The 23,224-nt window shown below is 42.3% G+C and overlaps 1 protein-coding gene across 1 annotated transcript in view; it reads left to right on the top strand.

Moving 5' to 3' along the window:
* Positions 1-23,224, top strand: part of ADCY5 (adenylate cyclase 5) — a 345,212-nt gene that overhangs the window by 252,039 nt on the left and 69,949 nt on the right. The window contains exons 4-8 of the mRNA XM_048869060.2: positions 608-719; positions 887-1,014; positions 4,877-5,035; positions 6,070-6,211; positions 18,082-18,222. Of these exons, the coding sequence (XP_048725017.1) occupies positions 608-719; positions 887-1,014; positions 4,877-5,035; positions 6,070-6,211; positions 18,082-18,222 (682 nt within the window). The remainder of the gene's footprint in view (positions 1-607; positions 720-886; positions 1,015-4,876; positions 5,036-6,069; positions 6,212-18,081; positions 18,223-23,224) is intronic.

Below are 23,224 nucleotides of genomic sequence, written 5' to 3'. Positions count from 1 at the left end.
TCTGGAGCAGTGTGTTCTAGTGGGTTAGAAAAGGGGACTGGTAATTAGGACTTTTGGGTCCTGTTCTTCACTGCGCAACTTTAAGCATTTTACTCAACCTTGTTGTGCCTTGCTTTACCCGTCCACACAATTAGTATAACTCCTGCCTCACAGGGAGTGTTGTGGCACTTAGCATCTGTTAAGCACTGTAAGGTCCCTGGCTACAAAGTATGAGCAGAGTACTGTTATTATTATTGCAGTAGTAATGGATCTGGGTTGTACACAAGAAAACCAGACCATTAAAGCTGTGTGAGAGGTGGGGCAAGGAGATTAGATTTAGATATTACAGGAAAAACCACAGTTTCTTATGGGGGGCAGGAAAGTGGACAAAGGAGTGTGGCTTTTCTGAGTGGAGCCTGCAGAAATGGGACAAGGAGGGAAATTACCAAGAGTGCGCTCTGTTGGACAGTTGAGGAAAAGGATCGATACCAGCCATGAATGAAGACACTTGCATGACTCCCAGCCTGTGTGGTGTTCTTAAGAAGTTAACTAGCTGATTAGAATTTAGGCAACAATATAATAATTTAATGGCACTTGTGTCTGTATCTTTCTTTTTTTTTTTCCATAGCATCCTCTTTGCAGACATAGAGGGGTTCACCAGCCTGGCCTCCCAGTGTACAGCTCAGGAGCTGGTCATGACGCTGAATGAGCTCTTTGCCAGATTTGATAAGCTTGCAGCTGTAAGTTTTCTATTATAATTCTGATTTTGGTTCCTGTTACACGATTGACATACTGCACCGGTTCACTAGATTTCTAACATTCACTGCCCTAAAAGGCAAGTTATTACAAACATGAAATGAAGTTTCATACTTCTCCATCTTTTTCTTTTTTCTTTTCCTTTTTGTAGGAAAATCACTGTTTACGTATAAAGATCTTGGGCGATTGCTATTACTGCGTGTCTGGATTACCAGAAGCAAGAGCTGACCATGCACACTGCTGTGTTGAAATGGGAATGGACATGATAGAGGCTATCTCGTAAGTAGCAGATTCCCCAGGGAGAGAAATTTATTCCATCTCTTAATGCATGAGGTAGCTAGCTCATTGAGCTAGAGGCCAGCAGAGAGAGGGTATATTTGGGACCAGAACTGGCACACAAATGGACCTGACAGTAGAAAGACAGAAGCCTGATTCCACTAGAACCATCTGGGGCATCTAAAATGCTTCCCCTCCCCGCAACTGGTGTAGGTCATCCTAGTCATGAAAGGTGTCAGTCCCAAAAGAGAATTTTTCAGCAAGGAAGAGGCATGTGAAAAGAGGGTTTCTAATGGAAATCTGTCTGCAACCTTTGTAGACCGCTGGTCATTCTGCAGTAGCTTGCCCCTTTGCTTCTTAAAGGGAAAAATGCTGCCTACTAACCTGATTTGAAAAAGGCCCAATAGGGTGCAGATGTAACGTGTAGGGGGAGGAAAGGCTTGGACAGGATTTTGGTGAAGCTACATGAGGACAATATGATATAGGCCTGTGCACCAGAAAGGCTCCAGCCACACCAACTTAGGGGGCGGTTAGGATCAGGGCACTGAAGGATGCTGCTGGTGCCACAACCATGGACGCCACTGCAAGCCTGAGGGTGCTGTAGCAGCTGCAGAGTGTGTACTTGGGATGGGGAAAGAGGATCGTATCCTCACAACTGCCACAGATCACCCTTTCATCCACCCTGTGCCAAGTCATCTTCCTGAAGATGGGCACAAGACCAGAGGATTTGTTTATTGGTGGGTGGACGGCTTCTTTCAGACTAATTACTTAGCAGCAAACAGTTGGGTTTGGCTGTTTATTCACAGATAAGCAGCCTGATGCTTCATTGCCTTGTTTTCAGTTGTTTACACTGCCCTGAGCGAGTGTATAAAGCCAACGGGTCAGAACAGTAGCGTTCAACGCCTGCTTTGCCGTCCCTATGCACAGGCAAAAGTAACTACACATGGGGCAAGGCTCAGCAATGATAAAGTCTGTTTTACAATGTTCAAGAGATCTTTGTAACTGTTAATAAATCTGAAACATTTTCCCTGTGTTCCTTAGAGTAGGTGGAGGTTGGGGGAGGCAGGGGGAGTGAGAACAGAAAATCACTTATTCCCGATTTAGCAAAGAATCAGATTGTTAAATGCCTTTCATCCCATACAAAGTGGGAGGCAAGCTTTAAAGGTAGAGAAGGAGTTATTTGTAAACCCTAGGGTACTAGCAGCCCAAGGTATTTTTTTCAAGGCAAGATGGGTTGCAATTCAATAAAGAAGCCTAGACTCTTCAGGCTTCATAGGGTATGTTTACCCTGCAATTAAACACCTGCAGCTGGCCTGTGTCAGCTGACTCAGGCTCATGGGGCTCAGACAGGGTTATAAAACTTTGCTGTGGACACCCGCCTCTGGGTCCCAGAATCCAGGCTCCAGCCCCAGCCATCTACACTGCAGTTTTGTAGCCCCACAGCCCAGCTGACGTGGGCCAGCTGCAGGTGTTTAACTGCAGTGTAGACATACCCTAAGTGTTACTCAGCTGGGCGGTGGGTTTACAAAGCCATCTGTCAAGAGCTATAGATTCTTTCAAGCCACTCACGGTAGAAAGTGAGACCTTTGCTGTTAAATGTAATAGACCTAGTATTTTCTTGGTAGTACAAGTTGTTGGAAATTATTCCTTTTAGCATTTAATAAGATGCTGCCTAACCTGCCACTTCTTTGTACTCCACATCAATTCCATGGGATTCTTTACTACAGCCATTGAAAGTAGGTTATTCACAACTCCTTTTATATATATATCTCAAAGGTGAAAAGTGCAAGGAAGCAGCATGTAAAAATAAGTGAAGTACACTTATTTTATATATATATAATAGTCCAGGTATGCATTGTGTATGAAATGAGGAATAGTTGTTGCATACTAGTATTATAAAGAAGTCTCTTATGTGGAAATGCTGCTTTTCAAACCACATACTTGTGATCTGAAAAATGAGACAGATGTGTGGGTGTTTGTTTATGCCCTTGAAAAAATCCCAATAATAAGGATGTACTGTACCCAGCACAGTAAATACGTACCTTGAGACTTGATCAAGATAAAGTGGAAATTCAATCCAATTTACTGAACTGAAGGAGATGAGAACTGCAGAGCCTTTACATTTCTGTTTTAGATCCTTTAATGCTATAGGAGCTGATCCTGCAAAGGACTGAACACATGTTGGCTCCCAATGGAATCAGAAGGAAATGTGGACACTCACCACATCACAGAATTGGACCTATATTGAGTAGTTCCAGCTCTGAGCAGATCAATTAACATAGGCATAATTGGTTACAAATAAATATTCTCAAAACTAGATAGTGCGGTGCACAGAGGACACGATGAGTACGTGGAAAGATAGGCTTCTATTTATGTATATATCTTTAAGAAAACAAGAGGAAAAAATAAACAGCCTGTGTTATCAGTTCATTTGGGAGCAATGAGACAAGGTTCAATGATAACACCATGGTAAGTCAAAGTATCAGGCTTTTGCCATTAGAAACATGTCAAGTGTTAGATTGTGAGGTCTTTGGGAGAGGGACCATATCTACCTCTATGTTTGTATAGCTCTTAGAACAATGAGGTCTCAATCCTGATCAGGCTTTTGAGTTGAAAATACCACTTTTATGAACTGCAGTTGGAAACCTTCTTAAAGAAAAGAAAAGAATAAACAAATGAAACTGAATTTGGGGAAATTTATTTTATTGACTAGTGTATACAACTGCTACAAGTATGTTGCCAGACCTGAGGTTGTGAAGCCCCGTATCAGGTGATTAGGGCAGAATGCACTAGCTTCTTGGAGAATTAACATCTCCCTTTCAATGCTGGCTCCTCCCCGAGATTAGGTTGTCTTTGCAGGAACAGAACAGGGCAATGGTCAGGACGATCGCAGTGAGTAGGATTTGCCTTGTGTACAACAAGACCCTGCGTTTTCTGAAAATACAGGATCTGGCCCATAGAATCAACTTCTCAGATTGTTCTCTGTGCCCTGCCCCCCTCTGAACCCCATAGACAACTAAGAGAACTGTCAGGTGAGTTTCTCTGTGAAACATGGGCATTCTGGTAATGATGTGATCCATCAGCAACTATAAGCCACATTTGGCCTTCTTGAGGCCATCAGACCCTTCGTAGGTCCCCCCTCCCCCTGAATTCCTAAATAGAATTTCCATGTGAAGAGCTCTTCAAGTAAACTTTTGCCATAAAAAGGAAAAACCCACCAAGTATGACAGTGATCATTTTGGGAGCAAACAGAGGATCCAAGAGCTCATTAAAATGAGAGTCTGAGAGTTTGTAGCTGCCCACTTGGAGTGAGTGCAGAAGATGTGGTTCTGTGGTTTGCGATGGCTGCAGCTTAAAGCTCAGTTCAAGGTTTCCAACTGCAGTGGGTATTTCACACACAGATCAGGTTTCATCCATGGAACACTTGATGCCTGGTGCCATACAGACAAATTACGAGCTCAAAATCATTTCCTTTTTCTCTTTGCAACATGCTGTTACTTTTAATGAGGTTCAGAGAGCTGGGAGGTTATGTCCAGTTTTGGTATGGAAATCAAAGACCAAGACTTAGTGCTTTCACCCTCCCAGAGAATTTTTCCATGAGCTCTGAACTTGCGACCAAGTTGAGAGGACAAGAACTTATTCCAAGGACACCCCTATCTAATTAGTACTTTGCCTGGCTTATCAAAGTGCAGTACAGCCTGTCTGATTTCTGTAGCTAAAGTACTGTGAATGAGCAGCCCCCTGTGTGTTTGTTTGAATAATTTCTAGGGAATTGTGTATTTTGTGCTCTGGGAGCCAAGTTATGTCACTGGATACAGGCACATACTTCCCAGAGACATCCTTCTCTTTCTGCATCTCTTTTCAGATTGGTCCGGGAGGTGACAGGAGTCAACGTGAACATGAGGGTTGGGATCCACAGCGGGAGAGTTCACTGTGGAGTCTTGGGCCTCAGGAAGTGGCAGTTTGATGTGTGGTCAAATGATGTCACGCTAGCCAATCACATGGAAGCCGGAGGTAAAGCAGGGTAAGTTGTTGCTTCACCAAAGCTGTCGTGAGTCAATCCACGTGACAGTTTGCTTTTGACTTGCAGGAGGGTTTTGGTTAGTTTGTTTGTCTGTCATAGGATGAGTGTGGTGCAGAATTTTTAATTTGGGCACTCACTGGCTAGTTTATTTCCTCTCAACCCTACATTTCTGTCCACAATAGGTCTGCAGTCACCCAGGATGGACATGCCTTATATGCAAAGAATGGAATTCATCCTCTTAATAATTCCAGTGAAATTGATGAAGTGACACCTGGGATTAATGTCTCTGTGTGATCCCTATCACAGTGGGTCGTGATTAGAGAGAGGTGTAACCATATGCTAATAAATGTTTGCTGAAGATATCACCTGGTCATCAGAAGGAAATGTTGTTCCTGCTTTGGAACACCCTTCCGTAAGAGATCCAAATAAATGTACATTTCACTACCTTAAGGACCAATGGAAGACCAACTCCCTGACATAGCTTCCCCATGAGATTATTATTCTGCATATATTTCTACATTTCCTCTCCCCTAGGAGGGAAGAGTAGAAAACATAGATCATCTACTTGATTGCATACCTCTATAAGGCACCTGGATACTACAGTGATTAATGTGGTATAGCAAGCTAGATGCAGCCGAGTATCCATGGCATATGACTTTGTAGACCCATGTCTCAGTCATGTGTGTGTAATGTGTTTTGGTTGCTGAGCAAGCATGTCTACTGTGTGTTAGAGCAAGCAAATTGAATGAATGAATGGCTGCCTTACATCCACCGGGACGCTTATTAATGGATGTAAAACTTGGATAATGTGTTTTAACCTAATTCTATGGAAAAATGTCAATGGGCCTGATTTTACTCCCTTTGAAAGGCAAGACAAAACTCCCAGGGGATGTCAGCAGCAGCAGCATTGGACCCTGAAATGAACTGTTTTTTCTAGCACACAGAATCTGTCACTGGCAGGAATTGGCTTACTAGATACGTGATTATTAGAGCTGCCTAATGAACTCCATGATTTGCCTTTTGTCTCATTCAAGGCGAATCCACATTACCAAAGCAACCTTGAATTATCTGAATGGAGACTACGAGGTGGAACTGGGTTTTGGAGGAGAACGCAATGCTTACCTCAAGGAGCACAGTATAGAGACCTTCCTGATTGTACGCTGCAGTCAAAAACGGGTAAGAGCAAACAGACTAATGTATGTTTTAGGTGTTTTTGGCTGGTGGCCACTCCTAACACCTCACAGCAACCTGAAAGCCAGACTTTCCTGGCCAGTAGAGGATTCCCTCTATGCCAGGAAGTCCTCCAGTGCCAGAGGCCCAGTGTAACAACTTCTAGCATACCTTCCCTCCTGGCCCCCAGCACAGGTGTGAGTCTGGGGGAAGGCAGGGCATGGCCACCTTTGCACCTCTTCTCACCCTGTTCCTGCCCAAAGCACAGTTTGTCTGTACAAAAGAATCTGACCTTAGTCCTTTTTTTTAAGCACATGAGAGATTATTTTGTAACTGAGTTTTATGTTGGTGGAAGCTGGCAAATTATTAGCCTGAGAAAAGCAAAGTTCTCCATCATACCCCAAGCCAGGTTCGGCTTCAGCTGCAGCCGTGGAAGCTTTCCCCGCCTGCCCACTAGCGTGCCTCAGACAAGAGCTAGCGGGGCACCTTGAATTAGTGACAGTGCTTCACTCCATGGTACATCATTCCTCAGTATGGTTCTGCCAGCCAGGTAATCAGTTAGGGCCTGCTTGGATGGTGGATGCCTGTCCTTGTGGAACAGGACTGAGAGTACTAATTCATTTCCCATAGATCACTTGAACAAGCAGCACAAGGTAACAGCTTTCAGTCACTATTGACTTGAGCTGGACTCAGGCCATTGTCGTAGGCTACAGTCTCTGGTTCTGCTGTGTCTCTCTTCCAACAAAAAGTGGGATGTGTTGCAACTAGTCTCTATAACCAGCGTGTGTCCAGATTATGACCGATTTTAAGGTCAGAAAGGACTACCTTGATCGTCTAATTTCACCTGTTGCATAACATAGACCATGATATTTCACCCAGTATTTCGTTCGTCAAGCACCAGTGGACGCTATGTATTCTATCTGAAGTTCTTACCAGCTTGTAGCGATGGGCCTGGATCAAAACCCAGTTTTTTAGTTACCCTTAATCTGAGACTAATCAAAACTCTACTGTAGATTTGAAACCCCCTGAGCATCTGACAAACTGTGAATTGGATCTGAATGTTTATTTTGCAGCTGTCTCCAGGTCCATAATGGAACCCAGCAAAACACTATTTCAGAACAACCTCAAACTTTGGAACATCTATCCTAACTCACAGAGGAAAGAATCATAGAATATCAGGGTTGGAAGAGACCTCAGGAGGTCAGCTAGTCCAACCCCCTGCTCAAAGCAGGACCAATCCCCAATTAAATCATCCCAGCCAGGGCTTTGTCAAGCCTGACCTTAAAAACTTCTAAGGAAGGAGATTCTACCACCTCCCTAGGTAACGCATTCCAGTGTTTCACCACACTCCTAGTGAAAAAGTTTTTCCTAATATCCAACCTAAACCTCCCCCACTGCAACTTGAGACCATTACTCCTTGTCCTGTCCTCTTCTACCACTGAGAATAGTCTAGAACCATCCTCTTTGGAACCACCTCTCAGGTCGGTGAAAGCACCTATCAAATCCCCCCTCATTCTTCTCTTCTGCAGACTAAACAATCCCAGTTCCCTCAGCCTCTCCTCATAAGTCATGTGTTCCAGACCCCTAATCATTTTTGTTGCCCTTCGCTGGACTCTCTCCAATTTATCCACATCCTTCTTGTAGTGTGGGGCCCAAAACTGGACACAGTACTCCAGATGAGGCCTCACCAATGTCGAATAGAGGGGGACGATCACGTCCCTCGATCTGCTGGCTATGCCTCTACTTATACATCCCAAAATGCCATTGGCCTTCTTGGCAACAAGGGCACACTGTTGACTCATATCCAGCTTCTCGTCCACTGTCACCCCTAGGTCCTTTTCCGCAGAACTGCTGCCTAGCCATTCGGTCCCTAGTCTGTAGCGGTGCATTGGATTGTTCCGTCCTAAATGCAGGACCCTGCACTTATCCTTATTGAACCTCATCAGATTTCTTTTGGCCCAATCCTCCAATTTGTCTAGGTCCCTCTGTATCCTATCCCTACCTGCCACCGTATCTACCACTCCTCCTAGTTTAGTATCATCCGCAAATTTGCTGAGAGTGCAATCCACACCATCCTCCAGATCATTTATGAAGATATTGAACAAAACGGGCCCCAGGACCGACCCTGGGGGCACTCTGCTTGATACCGGCTACCATCTAGACATGGATCCATTGATCACTACCCGTTGAGCCCGACAATCTAGCCAACTTTCTACCCACCTTATAGTGCATGACTGTCTTGTGTTAAAGCACAGGACTATTAGGACATCTGAGTTCTGTTCCCAGATCTGCCTTAGTCTTGCTGTCTTACCTTGAAGAAATCACTTGACCTATTTGTGCCTCAGTTTCTCCTTCTGTAAAATGGGAATGTTGATAAACATGGGCATTATGAGGTTAAATGCATTGCTGGTGACATGCTTCAATAACATGATCAATGACCACTATGCCTATACAAAATTAGCTTGAGATCATCATTTGCAGTTACATTCTCTCAGGAAGGGAAGCAAGCCTCAAATCGTCTTAATGCAAAAAAAGGAAGAAAATCGATTCTCATCCTCTGAGGTGATAAGCTAATGTTTTGGTATCTATCTACCCAAGAGAGAAACCTCATTAATTATGGTCAATCTTCAGAAGATTATTAGAGTTTGCAGGGCAAGATCATTATGTCCCACACACCATGGCCTGTCAGTGGGCAGCTCAAGCCACTTGAGATATTTACACTTTACCCTCTTCACTGCTGCAAAACACACTTTTGGTGAGGGCCCATGTCCAGGGGAGGAAAGGTGTATTGATTTGTTACATCAGGAGAATACACTAAGTATCTGGTATGTTCCTGTGAAGATCTGTAGATCTTTGTTGGGACAAGTGGAATGTTGGTACTTCAAAGTATGTTACAACATTCTGCTGCCTCACGGTGGCTGCAGTGGAGACTTCAATAGAATTTTCAAAAGGTGTGATCAAAAGCACGCTCCACGTTTGCCTTGTTATTGGGCAGAGACTGTCTTGTGGTGGAGTGGGACTCAAGAGTTCTGGGTTCGGTTACTGGTTCTCCAGCAGACTTCTTGTGTGACTCTCTGCCTAAGTCCCCTGTGGGTTTGATACTTCATTTCTTCCACCCTTTTCCTGTCTTGTCTATTGGACTCTAAGCTCTCGTACTATGTGTTGGTATAGAACATTGCACAATGGGGCCCTGGTCTTAGTTGGGACCTCTCGGCTCTAAAGTAATGTCGCTGCTAATAGTACTCTGCACCTCAGGGTCCCAAAGCACTTATATTAAGACTTGCAATATCCATGTGGCTTAGGAAGTTACTATACTTAAACTGGGCATGAAGAAGTGACTTACCCAAAGGTCACAAAGACTAGTGTCAGAGTCCAAGAGAAGAGAGGTGTCCTGAGTTCTAGGCCTCACAGTTCCAGCTTCCTCACTCTTACAGTTCACTAGTTTGTAATGGAAGCCCTGAGCTGGAATCTTTTACAGCTCTCTGCCCAAATTTAAATACCTATTTTAATAGAATGAAAAGCTATCAGAAGTGAAAAGCATTTTCCCTTTCTCCACCCCCACCCTTCTTAATATTTTGCAGAAGTAAAGATGGACAAGGTACCAGTGTTTTACCTTTGCTTCCATTCCCTCTATTTTTATCTACTTTCTTGTGTATGATTTATTTAGTGAGGTTTTTATTGGAGTCCGTTCCAATAACCTCCATAAAATGTTCATCTGACTTAGTAATGGGTTCCTGTGCGTCGTGTCTGGGTTCCTGTTAGTCGCACACTGTTTATGGAGTTCTCATAACAAAGCTGAGTATGTATCGCATTGTGGCCCAGGGTGGCAATGTATTTCATATTGGCTAAAGATGTAAATCCTCTGGTTTTTTTCACCTAAATCAGGAACAGCAGATGTAGTGGCAGGGCAAACTTTCCTCACCCTCCACTGCTCCACACAATGTACCTCACCTCTGATCTTCAGGCTCCTTCCAGGGGTGAGAGTGTAGTTCTGTTTAAATCCTGGGCCTTTCTGCCAAGAAGGGTTGTTTTTGGTGAACAACACTTCATTGGACAGTTCGGTCACTTGGTGCCTGATTTCTGCAAGGTGGTGAACCCTTTCAAAACCCAGTTCAAGTGGAGCTGGTGGCATTTAGCGCCTTACAGCCCAGGATCTCTGTTGATTGCACTGTCCATGTAACCCACACTAAGATAGTGTTGGATCTTTGTCCATCTCTAGTAGCTGGTTGACGTAAGAGGTTACTGAGTCTGCTACTGTTTCCAGTTAATGACATCAGTCCTTTAGCTTAAGTGGTAGAAGCTCATACTTTTAGCATTGAAGGTCCCATGTTCCAACCCTGATGTCAGCCCAGGCAAGATCAGTTACATTTACATCAGGCTTTGCAAGTCTTATTTATTTTTCTAGAAAGCTATTTTAGTTGCAGTTATCACTGAGAGAGCTGTTTTCATTTTAAGCAGCTTCTAACTTTCTGAAACTATGACCTTTGGAGCTGATATTTTGCATGCTTAGTCTAAGTTTTTTGAAAATCTTGAATTTAAACAGAACTCACCTTTGCATGTTCCAATAAAATCAGTCAGTGGGAGAACAGGTTTGCCTGACTTCAGTGGAGGGGCACTCCTTACCCCAGTGATTAATTTGGCCTAGCATGTTTATTTGCATATGCAATCAATCACATATGCAATTATTATGCCAAAAAAACTGGGTAAATACAACTTTATTGTTGACGCAAAATAAAGTAAGGGAATTCACAGTAGTGAGGCCAGAATTTCTGATAATTAAGGTGCACACTTGTGCACCTAATTTACATAGAGTTACCATGACTGCATTTTCAAATCCATGCAATGAGCCATTTGGATGAGCAATTTCCCAGTTTATGTGGGCACACCTCAATTGTCTGCATAACTGGCCTATAACTCCCACAGACACTGTAACTCAGCATTGTCAGGAGTATAGTTAAGGCATAAAATTAACGGCATACATTGTGATACCAAATTCCACTTACTGTTGCTGTGATGAATCATAACTTTGAATTTTCTGCTGTTTTGTCTGTTTGCATTCTCAGCTGTTAAATGAATTATTTGCATCTACATAGTTTTCTGTTGCATTGATTAAATAGGAGGAATGTAATACTTTTGTGTTCCAGTGACTTGTGTATATATTAGACTAGGTCCTCCTTTGAAAATAGTTTATTAAAAGGATGCTACCAACTTGAATTTTTTGACATTGACTTGTTAAAAAAAATTCTCGTTTCTGATAGAGCAGTCTTTAAATAACATCCACAGAATTGAAAGTATACTTTGGGACTTTTCTGCTTTCCCCCTGATGCTTATAAAGATATTTTACTAGCGAAGGGAACAGGCACACCCAAGAGTTTCAAAACCAAAGCGGTTCAGACCCAACCCCATCTCTTTCCTCTCCCTGCATATACCTGCCTACTGCCTCTTCAGTTTCACTAGCAGCTTTGCTGGTGCTGTTACTGGTAAATGCTTCCTTGCAGAACTTGTGGGAAAGCTGGTGTTTGAACCCCTGCCCTCCCATGCCTCAGTTAAGTACAGGAGTGATGGTGTTATGCTATTGCTATTTTCCTCAACCCCGGGGGATGTGAAGAAATAGCTAAGGGGACACAAACAGACCTCTATATTGTTCTCCAGAGTCTCCACTTTCATTTGTAAACAAGACAAGTCAACCAACAAACCAACCAACACAAAAACTCCTAGCTCCTAGGGTTGTGAAGAAACCATTCAAAACATAAAGCAAATGTAACAAATGCGCAGATGTCTGCCTGAGTTTGCAGACAACCTGAAACAGTAGATTCTAAGTGTGATCTTTCCCGTTTATTTTAATTGGGTGTGAACTCAGATGCCAACGGTGATGCTTTAAACAGCAAGTTGCTAACTATTTCATAGCTCATCAAAGCATGTAAGAAGGGCAAGGATATATAGTATTTCAACCTTAACTATAGCAGAGCTGCTGCTCTGCTATAACAAAGATCTATGCAAGCATTTCTCAAAGTGGGATGGGAGGCGCAAAGGACTACCTGGGGGAGTGTTGAAGATGTATACATTACATTGAGTAGGGCTCTAACACCACATGGTGGGGTTGCAGGTAGTTTCATTTTCGTGAATGGCGGGGCGTTAGCTTTCAGAAGTTTGGGAAACACTATGCTAAGAAAATAAGGCAGGAACTGAACATAACCATCAACTAGAGAGTGAAAATGCTGACTGTCCACTAAGTGCTGCCGAATGTACAAAGTCAACAAACCCTAAAATAAAAAAAAGGGACACATGTATTTTTCTCACTTCTCTTTCAGTTATACAGGAATGTGGATGTTCCCTGTAATACTAGCAGGTGCACCATTTTCAGAAAGAAATGGTGATGGTGGCTCCTTAAGCCTGAAATGGCTCTGTGAGTTCTGGCCATGGCTCCTAGGAAAACAGCTTTCATTCTTCTCTAAATAATGTCCTAGAGCTCCATCCAGCTGAACAAACAAAATTATCATTTATATGTTGTGGATGTGACTCTACTACAACATCTTAGATTTAATGAGTTTCATTGTAACTGAGCAGGCTTCCATTTACATAGGTTTAGTGCTGTGATGGAATTGGTCATATATTATTGTCAGAAATACAGTTCACATGTCAGTATGACAGCAAGACAATATAAGGTGCTATCCTATAGCTAAGTTAGGAATATCTATGCAACAGCTTTGACTGCTGGAGCTGCCCCACTGGTAACCACAGATCTCAAAAAATCCTACTGTAGATGCAGCCATAGAGTAAAGGTGTTCGATGCAGTTGATTGGTCTAAGAAAATCTCAACTATTTCTGTGGTTTTGACATGGTGTTACTGTAGCTCAGTGTGTGGGAAATGGTGATGAGAATTCAATAAAACCTCTGGGGATAAGATTTACGGTCTCTGCAAGCTCATATTTGAAAGTTCCCACAGCAGCTTCTGGAGTTTATCCATGTTAAATTTGAAAAGCTCATTGCTGTCTGAGAATATTGCAGCTCCCATTGTAACAGATAGCACATAAAGATTAGCAGAATTGAAAGACATTGTCAACAGTTCCTTTTCTCAATCTTTTCCCAGTTTTCTCATGCATTTGATGACACTTTGTGTATAGTCGGTGCCATTCTGGGGTGCAGTCCAGACCAGTGAGGGGTTGTGTCACCACCTGCCCTGCACCTTAGGGTCCCTCACAATGCTTTGCTGCTGTAGTTCCCAACCTGGGCTGCTCACAAACAGCCAAACAGCATATAGGTCACACCCTGAGTGTCTGTGCATAGCTGCAGTCCTGATCCAGCAGCTCTGACCCAAGCAGCCTGTCAGCAACACACCAGCCACACTCTGGCTTCCAGCAGCCTTGGTTACTACTTGCAGGCTGACCTCAACACACCCTCAGTCTTGAATTTTCCCCCAAACATGTGTTCTGTGCTGCCCAGCCCTCTCCTGGACAGTTCAGATATTATAGATTTGTTGCTCCTGTACAGGGTCAATAGTCAATAACCAACAGCCTGTTATTTCAGTTACCAAGAAGCTCAGTTTAAACACAACACTGGATTAGTTTAGATTAAAAAATAAAACAAGTTTATTTAACAGCAAAGAGCGAGATTTTAAGCGAGTACAAGTATCAGATATTAAAGTCAGAAATGGCTACAAGAGAGGCAAAGGTAAAATGCTTTCTAGTAGCTAAAACTTAACAAACTAGATTGGTTCAAGGTAAAATCCTTAGCACTTGTTCCCAGCAATAGGGCTGACCAAAATTTTTCAGGTCAGGATGCCTTCTCGCCCCCTCGCCAAAGTCAAAAGGCTAGTTCCTTTGTTGTCTGAGGTGAAAGAGAGAGCAAGAGAGAGAGATATCCTGGCATGGTTTTGCCCCTCACTTTTATAGTCCAGTTCCCCTTTGAAGTGGATTGTGTGAAGGGTACCCCTCAAAACAAAGTTTATTGAAGTCGTAAAGAAGGCAACGGGGAGTCTGGGGGTGAAGGTGGCCCATGCTTTTTCATCTCCCCTGCGTATGCTGAGATGCAGATTTGCCTTGTCTTCTTCCTGCTGTCTCAAGGACTGTGTTTACTACTTATATGTAAACTGAGGTAAACACACATTTCTTTTTTTTAGGATAGACCTGTTTAACCACTCCTGGCTAGTCAGGCATGGCTTTGAACATTCGCTACCAACATCATACGGGGGAATTCATAACTTTATATGTAATGTTGCTACATACATTTCACCATGATATTAATGACCAGTGAGTTATTCATTTACCTAACAAGGCATGTATTGTACAAAAATTATTATATTAGTGTGTATGATGTGAATACAGGGATACAATTGATCAAGTCAGTTTTCCCGTATAGTCAATTAGCAAGGGAGCAATAGGCTCACTAAACTGAAAAGAGTGACCCTTACAAACATCTACAGAGGAGTAGAAAATCGCTTAGGCCCAGATTTTATTTTGGGTTGTTGCATTCAGCATCATGATGCCTAACTAATTTAGGAGCATAAAATATCATTTTTCAAAAGGGATTTAGGCACTTGGGAGTCTAAATTCCATAGCCAGTTGATGGGATTTAGACTCCTAAGTGCCTAAATCCTTTTTAAAAATTAGATTTAGGCTTCTAAATCTGTTAGGCATTATGACACTGAATGCAGCTATGTCTAAATACCTTTAACAATCTGGGACTTCATCTTTTATTTTAAAATTTAAATCACAACATACTTTTAAAGAGTGTTCAATCAGAAATCTGATTTTTTTAAAAAAAAAAATCAAGTTAAGAAGGTTCCTTTAAATAAGTGTTGCAAGTAAGAGTCAAGTCCATTTGAGTAAGAAGTTTTAGTATTGTGTTTTATTTGTGCAAGCAAAATTTCGCTACCAGAGGCTTTGACTGAAAAACACTGCCCTACAGTGGGTTTTATCTATGGCAAAAGCTACAGAATACATGGTTCAAAATCTCACCTATTTTGAGGGGGGGGAAATGCAAGAGTTCTTCACACAGCTTTGGATAATTTATATGGCCCATGATCTCATGGTTGTAAATGACCTCAATAGTGTGTGTGTTTACCACAGTTTGTCCTGGCCTTGCCCCAACCCAAAACTGTCAATGCACATGTACCTACTGAGGTCTTTTATTCCCTTCAAATTAATCACACAATTGACATAATGTAAATTTAGTATATGATAGTCAATTGGCCCTAGTCAAAAGCAAATACAGTTTACTAATTGGCTGAGACCTTGCAGTTTATCTGCTTGGATTTCTGGAATTAAGTATTTGCTTAAGATTATATCTGCGTTTACTAAGACTAACATCATACTGGACTGTGCTTCACCATTGGGGAAAACTTGTCCCATGTATCTTTTATCATCTGTTGACATAAAGGCATTTATAATGTAACCAGATAGGTTTGCTTTTATGGGTCTCCAGACCAGATTTACTGGCTAGCTTTTTTTTTGATTGCTACTGGTTGAAAGCCTCTCGCTAAGCTGTAATAAAATGTACAGACAGTGTCACTTTTATTATTCAGAGCAGTAAATATTTGGTTGTAGATACCTAATCTGTTCTTTCTGCCAGTGTTTTTCTGGCATCAGAAGATATATATAGACCTGTAACTATACAAGGGGTTGCAGCTAGAGAACCACAAATGATCGTACAGGTTAGAAAAGTAAAAGTTCTGTGGCTTTTTAAAAGATAATAGAGTCATTTCATACTTGTGTATTTTTAGACACATTTAAAACACAGCTCTCTTGGAGATTAGCTAGAGTTTCCATAATGGTTGCTAATGTGAAGTTCATCTGGCACAAAATGTTCACAGTTGCAGCTCTTATAGATTAAATGATGCTGGTTTGATGCAGGTGAGAGACAGGAGTGACAGTCATGAGGTTTGTTTCCCCACACTCGTCTTTCTGTGGCTTCAGCAGTTTGTGATAATGTGTGGCTTCTTCTAACGAGTTTTGCCATGGAGCTGAAAGTTCCTTGCGGTTGCTCCCACCCCATTGTGGCAATATACTAGCAGTGCTCTCAGGGACCTGGGAGTTGGTAATGAGATAGATAGAACCCTTGCAGCAATTCAAACGCAGCCTTGGGGCAGTAGCAACCCCAGGTTGTTACTATCCAGTGGCTATTAAGATATCAATTATGAACCCTGTGCCCCAGTCAGTACCTTTGTTGGCACTCCCAGCAAAGTCAAAGGGGTATAAAGACTGAACTATTCACTCAAACACTATTGCAACTGGTCTCGGCATGAAAAGCCTGCAGTCTATTGGAGGGCGCTGTCAGTATGACTGCACCTTTCCTGTGAGTCATGAAGACTACCGTCTCCATGGTTGTCAATCTATCACCTTTCCCCAGCACTAAATTTACAAAGATGTTTTTTTAATTCAAAAAAGCATGACAATATAAAACATGACAGTTAACTCTCTGGTTACCATGGAAATAGCACCAGTCATTCTGTGAGAACGTGACAGGAATGTGGTGAATGCCTTGGAAACCACAGTTATGGCTTGGGACAAGAGAATCCGTATGGGGAATATATGGACTAACCTGTATCTTCATCCAAGACTTGAGCTGAACGAGGCTCAATCATTTCGAAAAAATTGTGGCTTTTTCTTTTCTAAAATTGTTTTGCTGCCCCTGCAATTTCTGGCTTTGAAATCCAAGATATGCAACAATAATTACGTGTGTCTGTTCTGGTGCTTGTGCTCAGCCAGATCCAGGAAATCTAAAAAAAAGGTGATCTCATAAGCTTATAAAAAAACAGCTTTTCAAATGCTCATTCCAGCAGAACCCTCGAACTCTTCAAGGGTCGCCCATCTCTCAGTAATTATATAGTAACATGCTTACGACCACTGTCACGTTGGTTTTTGTTAAGTCATTGTGGTCAGATCACATAATTCCCTACTAAACAAGTCTCCTGCGGAAATCTTGGTCTGAATGAAAACTGCAGGATTGATCCTGTACAAGCTACTCCTGCCTCCTCTACAAAACAGAGGCCAACAAGGGGAGGACAGAGAAAATCCTATGTTGAAAAAGCAGTGTTTTTTATTAGCTAGAAAACACCCACAAAATAAGTAATTCACAACACTGTTATGTCACCCCATAGCATTTCTGTTTTTATTGGTGATGAGCCTGAAATAAATCTCTGGGTTCAAACACACCCAACCTTTGCAGCAGTCTTGAGTCAGGTCCAAATGTCATAGCTATCTCTTACCACCAAACACCCCTGAACCTTGGGAGTATTTCCATCAAAGACAAAATGTGTAGTTAGAGTTGAAGAGGAGAAAACACCTTTTGTCACCTTGTGCAGTACCGTTATTTTCTTCTTAGCACTTACCAAATACAGTACCCGGCAAACGTTAAGTATTCTTCACCGGTTCACCCCTCCTTTGGGAGGCATCCCCATTGTACAGGAGGCCAGAGTTAGTGCCAGAATTGAAACTTGGCTCCTAGCCCTCTGCCTTTGTCCTGTAAATTGCAGGCACATTGATTTGTGTTTTCCAAGGAATCTTAACTACAAAACTACAGTTTTGTTTCTGAATTTAATTGTTCAGTCTCAAGGCAAAAAAAGCCACCCCGTTTGCACTCACCGGAGCTGTTTGTGGTCAGAGAGGAAGGGGTTATCATTTGCTAGTAAAATGGTGGGCACCAAATTTTGAGTACTTTGAAAAACTATCCCATTCTACTTGTCTGTGACACTTGGAAGGACAGGAAATAAAGCAATAAAGAAATGATCAGATGAATGCTCCTTATTTCTGTTGAAGTGCATGATTAATAGGTTAATGCAGGGGGATAAATGATCAGAAGCGAAGGCATGTGGGGAGTGATTGCCATATAAAATGTTTCAAAATACGTCTTGCAATTCTCTCATGTTTTTATTTTAGAAAGATGAGAAAGCGACAATAGCCAAGATGAACAGACAGCGCACCAATTCCATCGGCCATAACCCTCCACACTGGGGTGTGGATCGCCCCTTTTACAACCATCTGGGTGCTCACCAGGTCTCCAAGGAGATGAAGAGAATGGTAAAGATGTTTTGCTTTATGGAATATTTATTATTATTGTTTATTATTTATAGAGCACCATAGGCTGTGTATGGCACATTGCAGAAAAATAGGGTACAGTCCCTGCCTCGAGGAATTTACAGTCTAAGGGGCCAATCCTGCACACACTTACTATTGGACACAGTGACTATTACCTTGACTTCAGAAGGACAATTCACAGCAGTAATAGGTACTCCTGGACACAAGTGTTTTGTGGGATTGGGCCCTACGTTATTTGAGGGTGACTAATACTGAGATGGGAGGTTGAAAGGCAAAAAAAGACTGCTTTTATTTAACTCTTCACCATGTTGTGAACACTCACCCAACATTGAGTGAGAAGAGCAAGTTTTCTACTAAATATGTGTAGACACCAAGTTTTCCATATGTAAACGGGATTGATTTCTCCCAGCCCTACAAATCCATTGCACACTCTAGTATCTGCCAAAGGTTATTTTCATTGCTTTTGGTTTTTTATGTACACCTACTGTAAGTAATGTCATCATTTATACTCACTGGTCTCCAGGGTCCTTACTAAAAGGAATCTCTTTCATGACTTGCACCTCTCCAAAGGAAAAGTGGCAGCTCCATCACTCGAATTATTTAAGATTGCACTACACAAAGCACTCAAGAATACACTGAAAAGCATATGGAATAGTTGACCTATGGTAATAGGTCTCTAGTTCCTAGCCTTCCTTTGGGAAAATTGAATTTGCTATCCAGCCAGTTGCCAACACAACTTCTTGACAGGGCAGTGCTGCTCTCTGGCTCATTTTAGGCAACGTTGGAGATGGTGAGTCCTTATTTCCCTGTATTCCCTGCAAGAAAGATGAAGGAAAAGAAAGCACTTTATTTTAATAGGCAATTCATAATAATAACACTTAGCACTTTTGTAGTAATTTGCATAGTCAAATTTTTTTACAAACATTAACTTATTAATTATTGATTAATCAAAACGTTTAAAATAAATGAATTTCCTTTAATCTACATATCAAGTTAATTCAGGGCAAAATTAAAAATGTGTCTCCAGTTACAAATGGGTATGTCTCTGAGATTGTAGAATCCATAAGTGTAGGACTGGAAGGGACCTTGAGAGGTCATCTAGTCCAGTCCCCTGCACTCAAGGCAGGACTAAGTAATAACTAGACCATTCCTGACGGGTGTTTGTCTAACCTGTTCTTAAAAATCTCTAATGACTGAGATTCCACAACCTCCCTAGGGAATCTGTTCCAGTGCTTAACCACTTTGACATTTAGGAAGTTTTTCCTAATGTCCAAACTAAACCTCCCTTACTGCAATTTAAGCCCATTGCTTCTTGTCCTATCCTCAGAAGTTAAGGAGAACAACTTTTCACCCTCCTTCTGTCGCAACCAGATAGAAAACTGCTATCATGTCCCCTCTCAGTCTTCTCTTCTCGCAACTAAACAAGCCCAATGTTTTTCAGTCTTTCCTCATAGGTCATGTTTTCTTGACCTTTAATCATTTTTGTTGCTCTCTTCTGGACTTTCTCCAATTTGTCCACATATTTCCTGAAATGTTGTGCCCAGAACAGGACACCATGTTCCAGGTGAGGCCTTATCAGCACAGAATAGAGTGGAAGAATTACTTCTTGTGTCTTGCTTACAACATTCCTGCTGATACAACAAGCCAGACTGATGTTCGCCTTTTTATTTTTCCCAAGAGCGTTACACTGTTGACTCATATTTAGCTTGTGATCCACTATAACCCCCAGATTCCTTTCTGCAATACTCCTTTCTAGGCAGTCATTTCCCATTTTGTATGTGTGCAACTGATCATTTCTTCTGGGAGTACTTTGTATTTGTCCTTATTGAATTTCATCCTGTTTACTTCAGACCATTTCTCCAGTTTGTCCAAATTATTTTGAATTTTAATCCTATCCTCTAAAACACTTGCAACCCCTCCCAGCTTGGTATGGTCTGCAAACTTTATAAGTGTGCTCTTGATACCACAGCCACTTGGAAATTACAAACTAGACACAGTTCATTATTTTGCACACATAATTATGTAGCATGTCGCATATGCCCCCATATATTTTTGAAATTGCAGCGCTTACTGGGTGATAGGAGAATTATTTTTTGTTTCTGCTAAGCATAATTAGGTAGGATTGAGGGTCTCTGCATTTTTCTGCAAACAGCTTATCATTAAGGCTACGTTTTAGTTATGGGTATTTTTAGTAAAAGTCATGGACAGGTCACGGGCAATAAACAAAAAGTGATGGCCCCCGGGCCCTTTCCATGACTTTTACTAAAAATACCTGTGACTAAATCTTACCTGCTGAGAGCAGGGCGCTCCTGAAGACTGCTGCTGGGGGGAGCAGTGCGGGCTGACGCTTCTGCTGGGGTGGGGGCAGCCTGGAGCCCTGCTGCAGCTGGGGGTGGCCCGGGACATCCGGCCTTTTGGCAGGGGAGAAGTCCATGGTGCCCTGCCACTGGAGGGGGGCGGCCCATGCCCTCCACCACCACTCGGGGCGTGGGGGGGGGGGCAGCCCGTGACGACGACCCTGGTCTGGGCCGGGGACGGCCCATGGCCCTGCTGCTGCTCTGGGCAGGAGGCAGGCTGTGGCTCCACTGCCACCGCGGCTGGACCAGGCCGGGGACGGCCCAGGGCCCGGCCGCCACTGCTGCTGGTCCGGGACCGCTGCTCCAGGGCAGCACCAGGGACCAACTGCCTGGGGCTGCCAGAGCAGCAGCCAGTGTGGCTGGCCCCTGGGCTTTCCCAGCTGCGGGGCTGGTCCTGGAGTCAGCCGCACCAGCGCTACAAAATTCACGGAGGCCACAGAAAGTCTCGGAAGCCATGACTTCCGTGACCTCTGTGAATGATTCGCAGCCTTACTTAGCTTTTTGGTGTGTAATGTCAATGATATGTTAAAAGAACATTATTAAAGTTGCAACATTAAGCACTCAGAAATTAGGAAATTCCATCATGCAGATGGCCTGGCTCACAGCAGCTGGGAACAGCCATTACAGGGGAAGTCCATAAGAGGCTCAAATATGCTCAGTGAGGGTAGAGTCTTTGGAGATTTTAACTGGTAAAATCTAAAAGTCTCTCTGGAGCATGTGCAAACTGTGATTTTCTCCCCCAAGGGCTTATAACGTGGCCAAATTTAGGCAGACTTTCACAGGCATGGCAAAAAGCATATTGCTGACACAAAGACCACCCCCCAGTCAAATTTCAAGTCCCTCTTCCAAAGCATGCAGACGCTAGGACTGGAAATTGTTACCAGAATTTTTTAACAAAGGCATAACAAAATTTTCCTAAAAATTCAGCCAAATGCAAACCCCTGCATGTAAAATTTCAGCCCAAACAATTAGTTTGGTGAAGTTATAAGCAACTGAAAACAGGGTAATATAATGGGAAGTGTCAGATAACCTTAATAATAGGTGATGCTACCAGCCTGCCTATAATATCTTTTACCTTCACAATAATGAAGCCTAATCCACTTGTATCTCCACAGTCATGTGATCTTGTTTAATAAATGTAGGCTTTCTTTCCCTTCCCAAGCTCTTTAAATGTAGTTCCATGTAATAGCCATAACATATTATCTGTCTGGCAGTACAATTTGTTAGTGGACGAATCTATGTTATCTTTTCAGTAGTTTGGACTCAGTAGGCATGATGTTATTAGGAAATCCTAATCAAGATAGCATGTAATTATAAGTAGAAGTTTCTTTTGAATTGGCTTGAAAAGGGTTGTTGCATCATCCTATTCAGAAATGAGGCTTGAGCATGCCAAATGGTATTATGCGTCACGCTGTTAATTACAGCTTACCATGTCTAGCTCATTGTTCAGTTGGAAAAACATAATTATTTATTGACATATCAAGATAAGATTTAAAAAAATTGCTGCCAATTGCTTGGGAGTGGGAGAGCGTTCTGGAACAAGAGAAGACGGTGTCACTTTCTCATTCCTTTACATGTCTTGTACCTTAACTTGCAATGACTTTTACCTTTAGAAAGAGTCTTCAGCTTAGAAATTCTTTCCTGGTAGATCAACCTCCATTCCTTTTAGTAGCAGTTAATACTTCTTGGTTACACTGATGGGAGACTTTAATTTGAGAGGCTGACATTGTCTACAGCTCTTTGTGTCAGATTCACTCCTGAAAACCAATTTGAAACTGGCTCAGTTTTGTTTTTTACTTATTTTCAGGTTTTGAGACCCCACTATCACTTTTATGCAACACTTTCCTTTTGTTTGTGATGCTGTAGCCAAAAATAATACCTGCATTCTCCATGGAAAAGATCATTTTAATGTCCACTAGGCAGGTGGTTTGCTGTTTCAATCATAGGTGGGATTTTTTCTCCCTTAAGATAAATTCTCCTTATGCAGCTTTGTAATAGTTAGCTTTGATTTCTACCCTGCCACATGGGTAGTGCAGTGGATGTATAAAATACATGTTGCAGCTATTGTAATGGATACATACCCTGTGTTGTGTGCGCACATACACACTATGTCTGTAAACTATATGTCTATAGACATAAAATATGAGTGCACAAAAATATGTGTAGGTGGACAAAGGTTTTATCAGCACCTATGTGGGAAGATGTCATGGCTTTGAGCTTCATGAGTAACAATGTCATCCCAAACTCCTGAAAATGTACCCCTCCCTCCATACCACTCACTGTGCATTTTTTCCCATTCCCAGCCCTCTAAGATTGTTTGTAATATTCTCGTTCAGATATATGGGCCCATAAATCTGGATTAGCCAAAGGAAAACACTGGAGACAGGAAGTGAGACTAAAGTAGTAGCCACACCTACTTTCTCTTCAGGATGCACAGCTTTGAGAATGCAATGTGTTTTGTAAATATACAGATGCAGTTACCAAAATAAATGGATGGATAGCATTTTTAAATACATTGATATTGCAATTGAAGTACATTGTGGTGGAGTGTGTCTGTGTGTGTGTGTGTGTGTGAGTGAGAGAGAGAGAGAAATACAAATATTTTTCTCTAGGTAGAAGAGCTATAT

This window comes from Caretta caretta, chromosome 11, assembly GCF_965140235.1.
Source record: "Caretta caretta isolate rCarCar2 chromosome 11, rCarCar1.hap1, whole genome shotgun sequence".
In the NCBI taxonomy this organism is placed as follows: domain Eukaryota; kingdom Metazoa; phylum Chordata; order Testudines; family Cheloniidae; genus Caretta; species Caretta caretta.
This window is presented reverse-complemented; position numbering and strand designations above follow the sequence as displayed.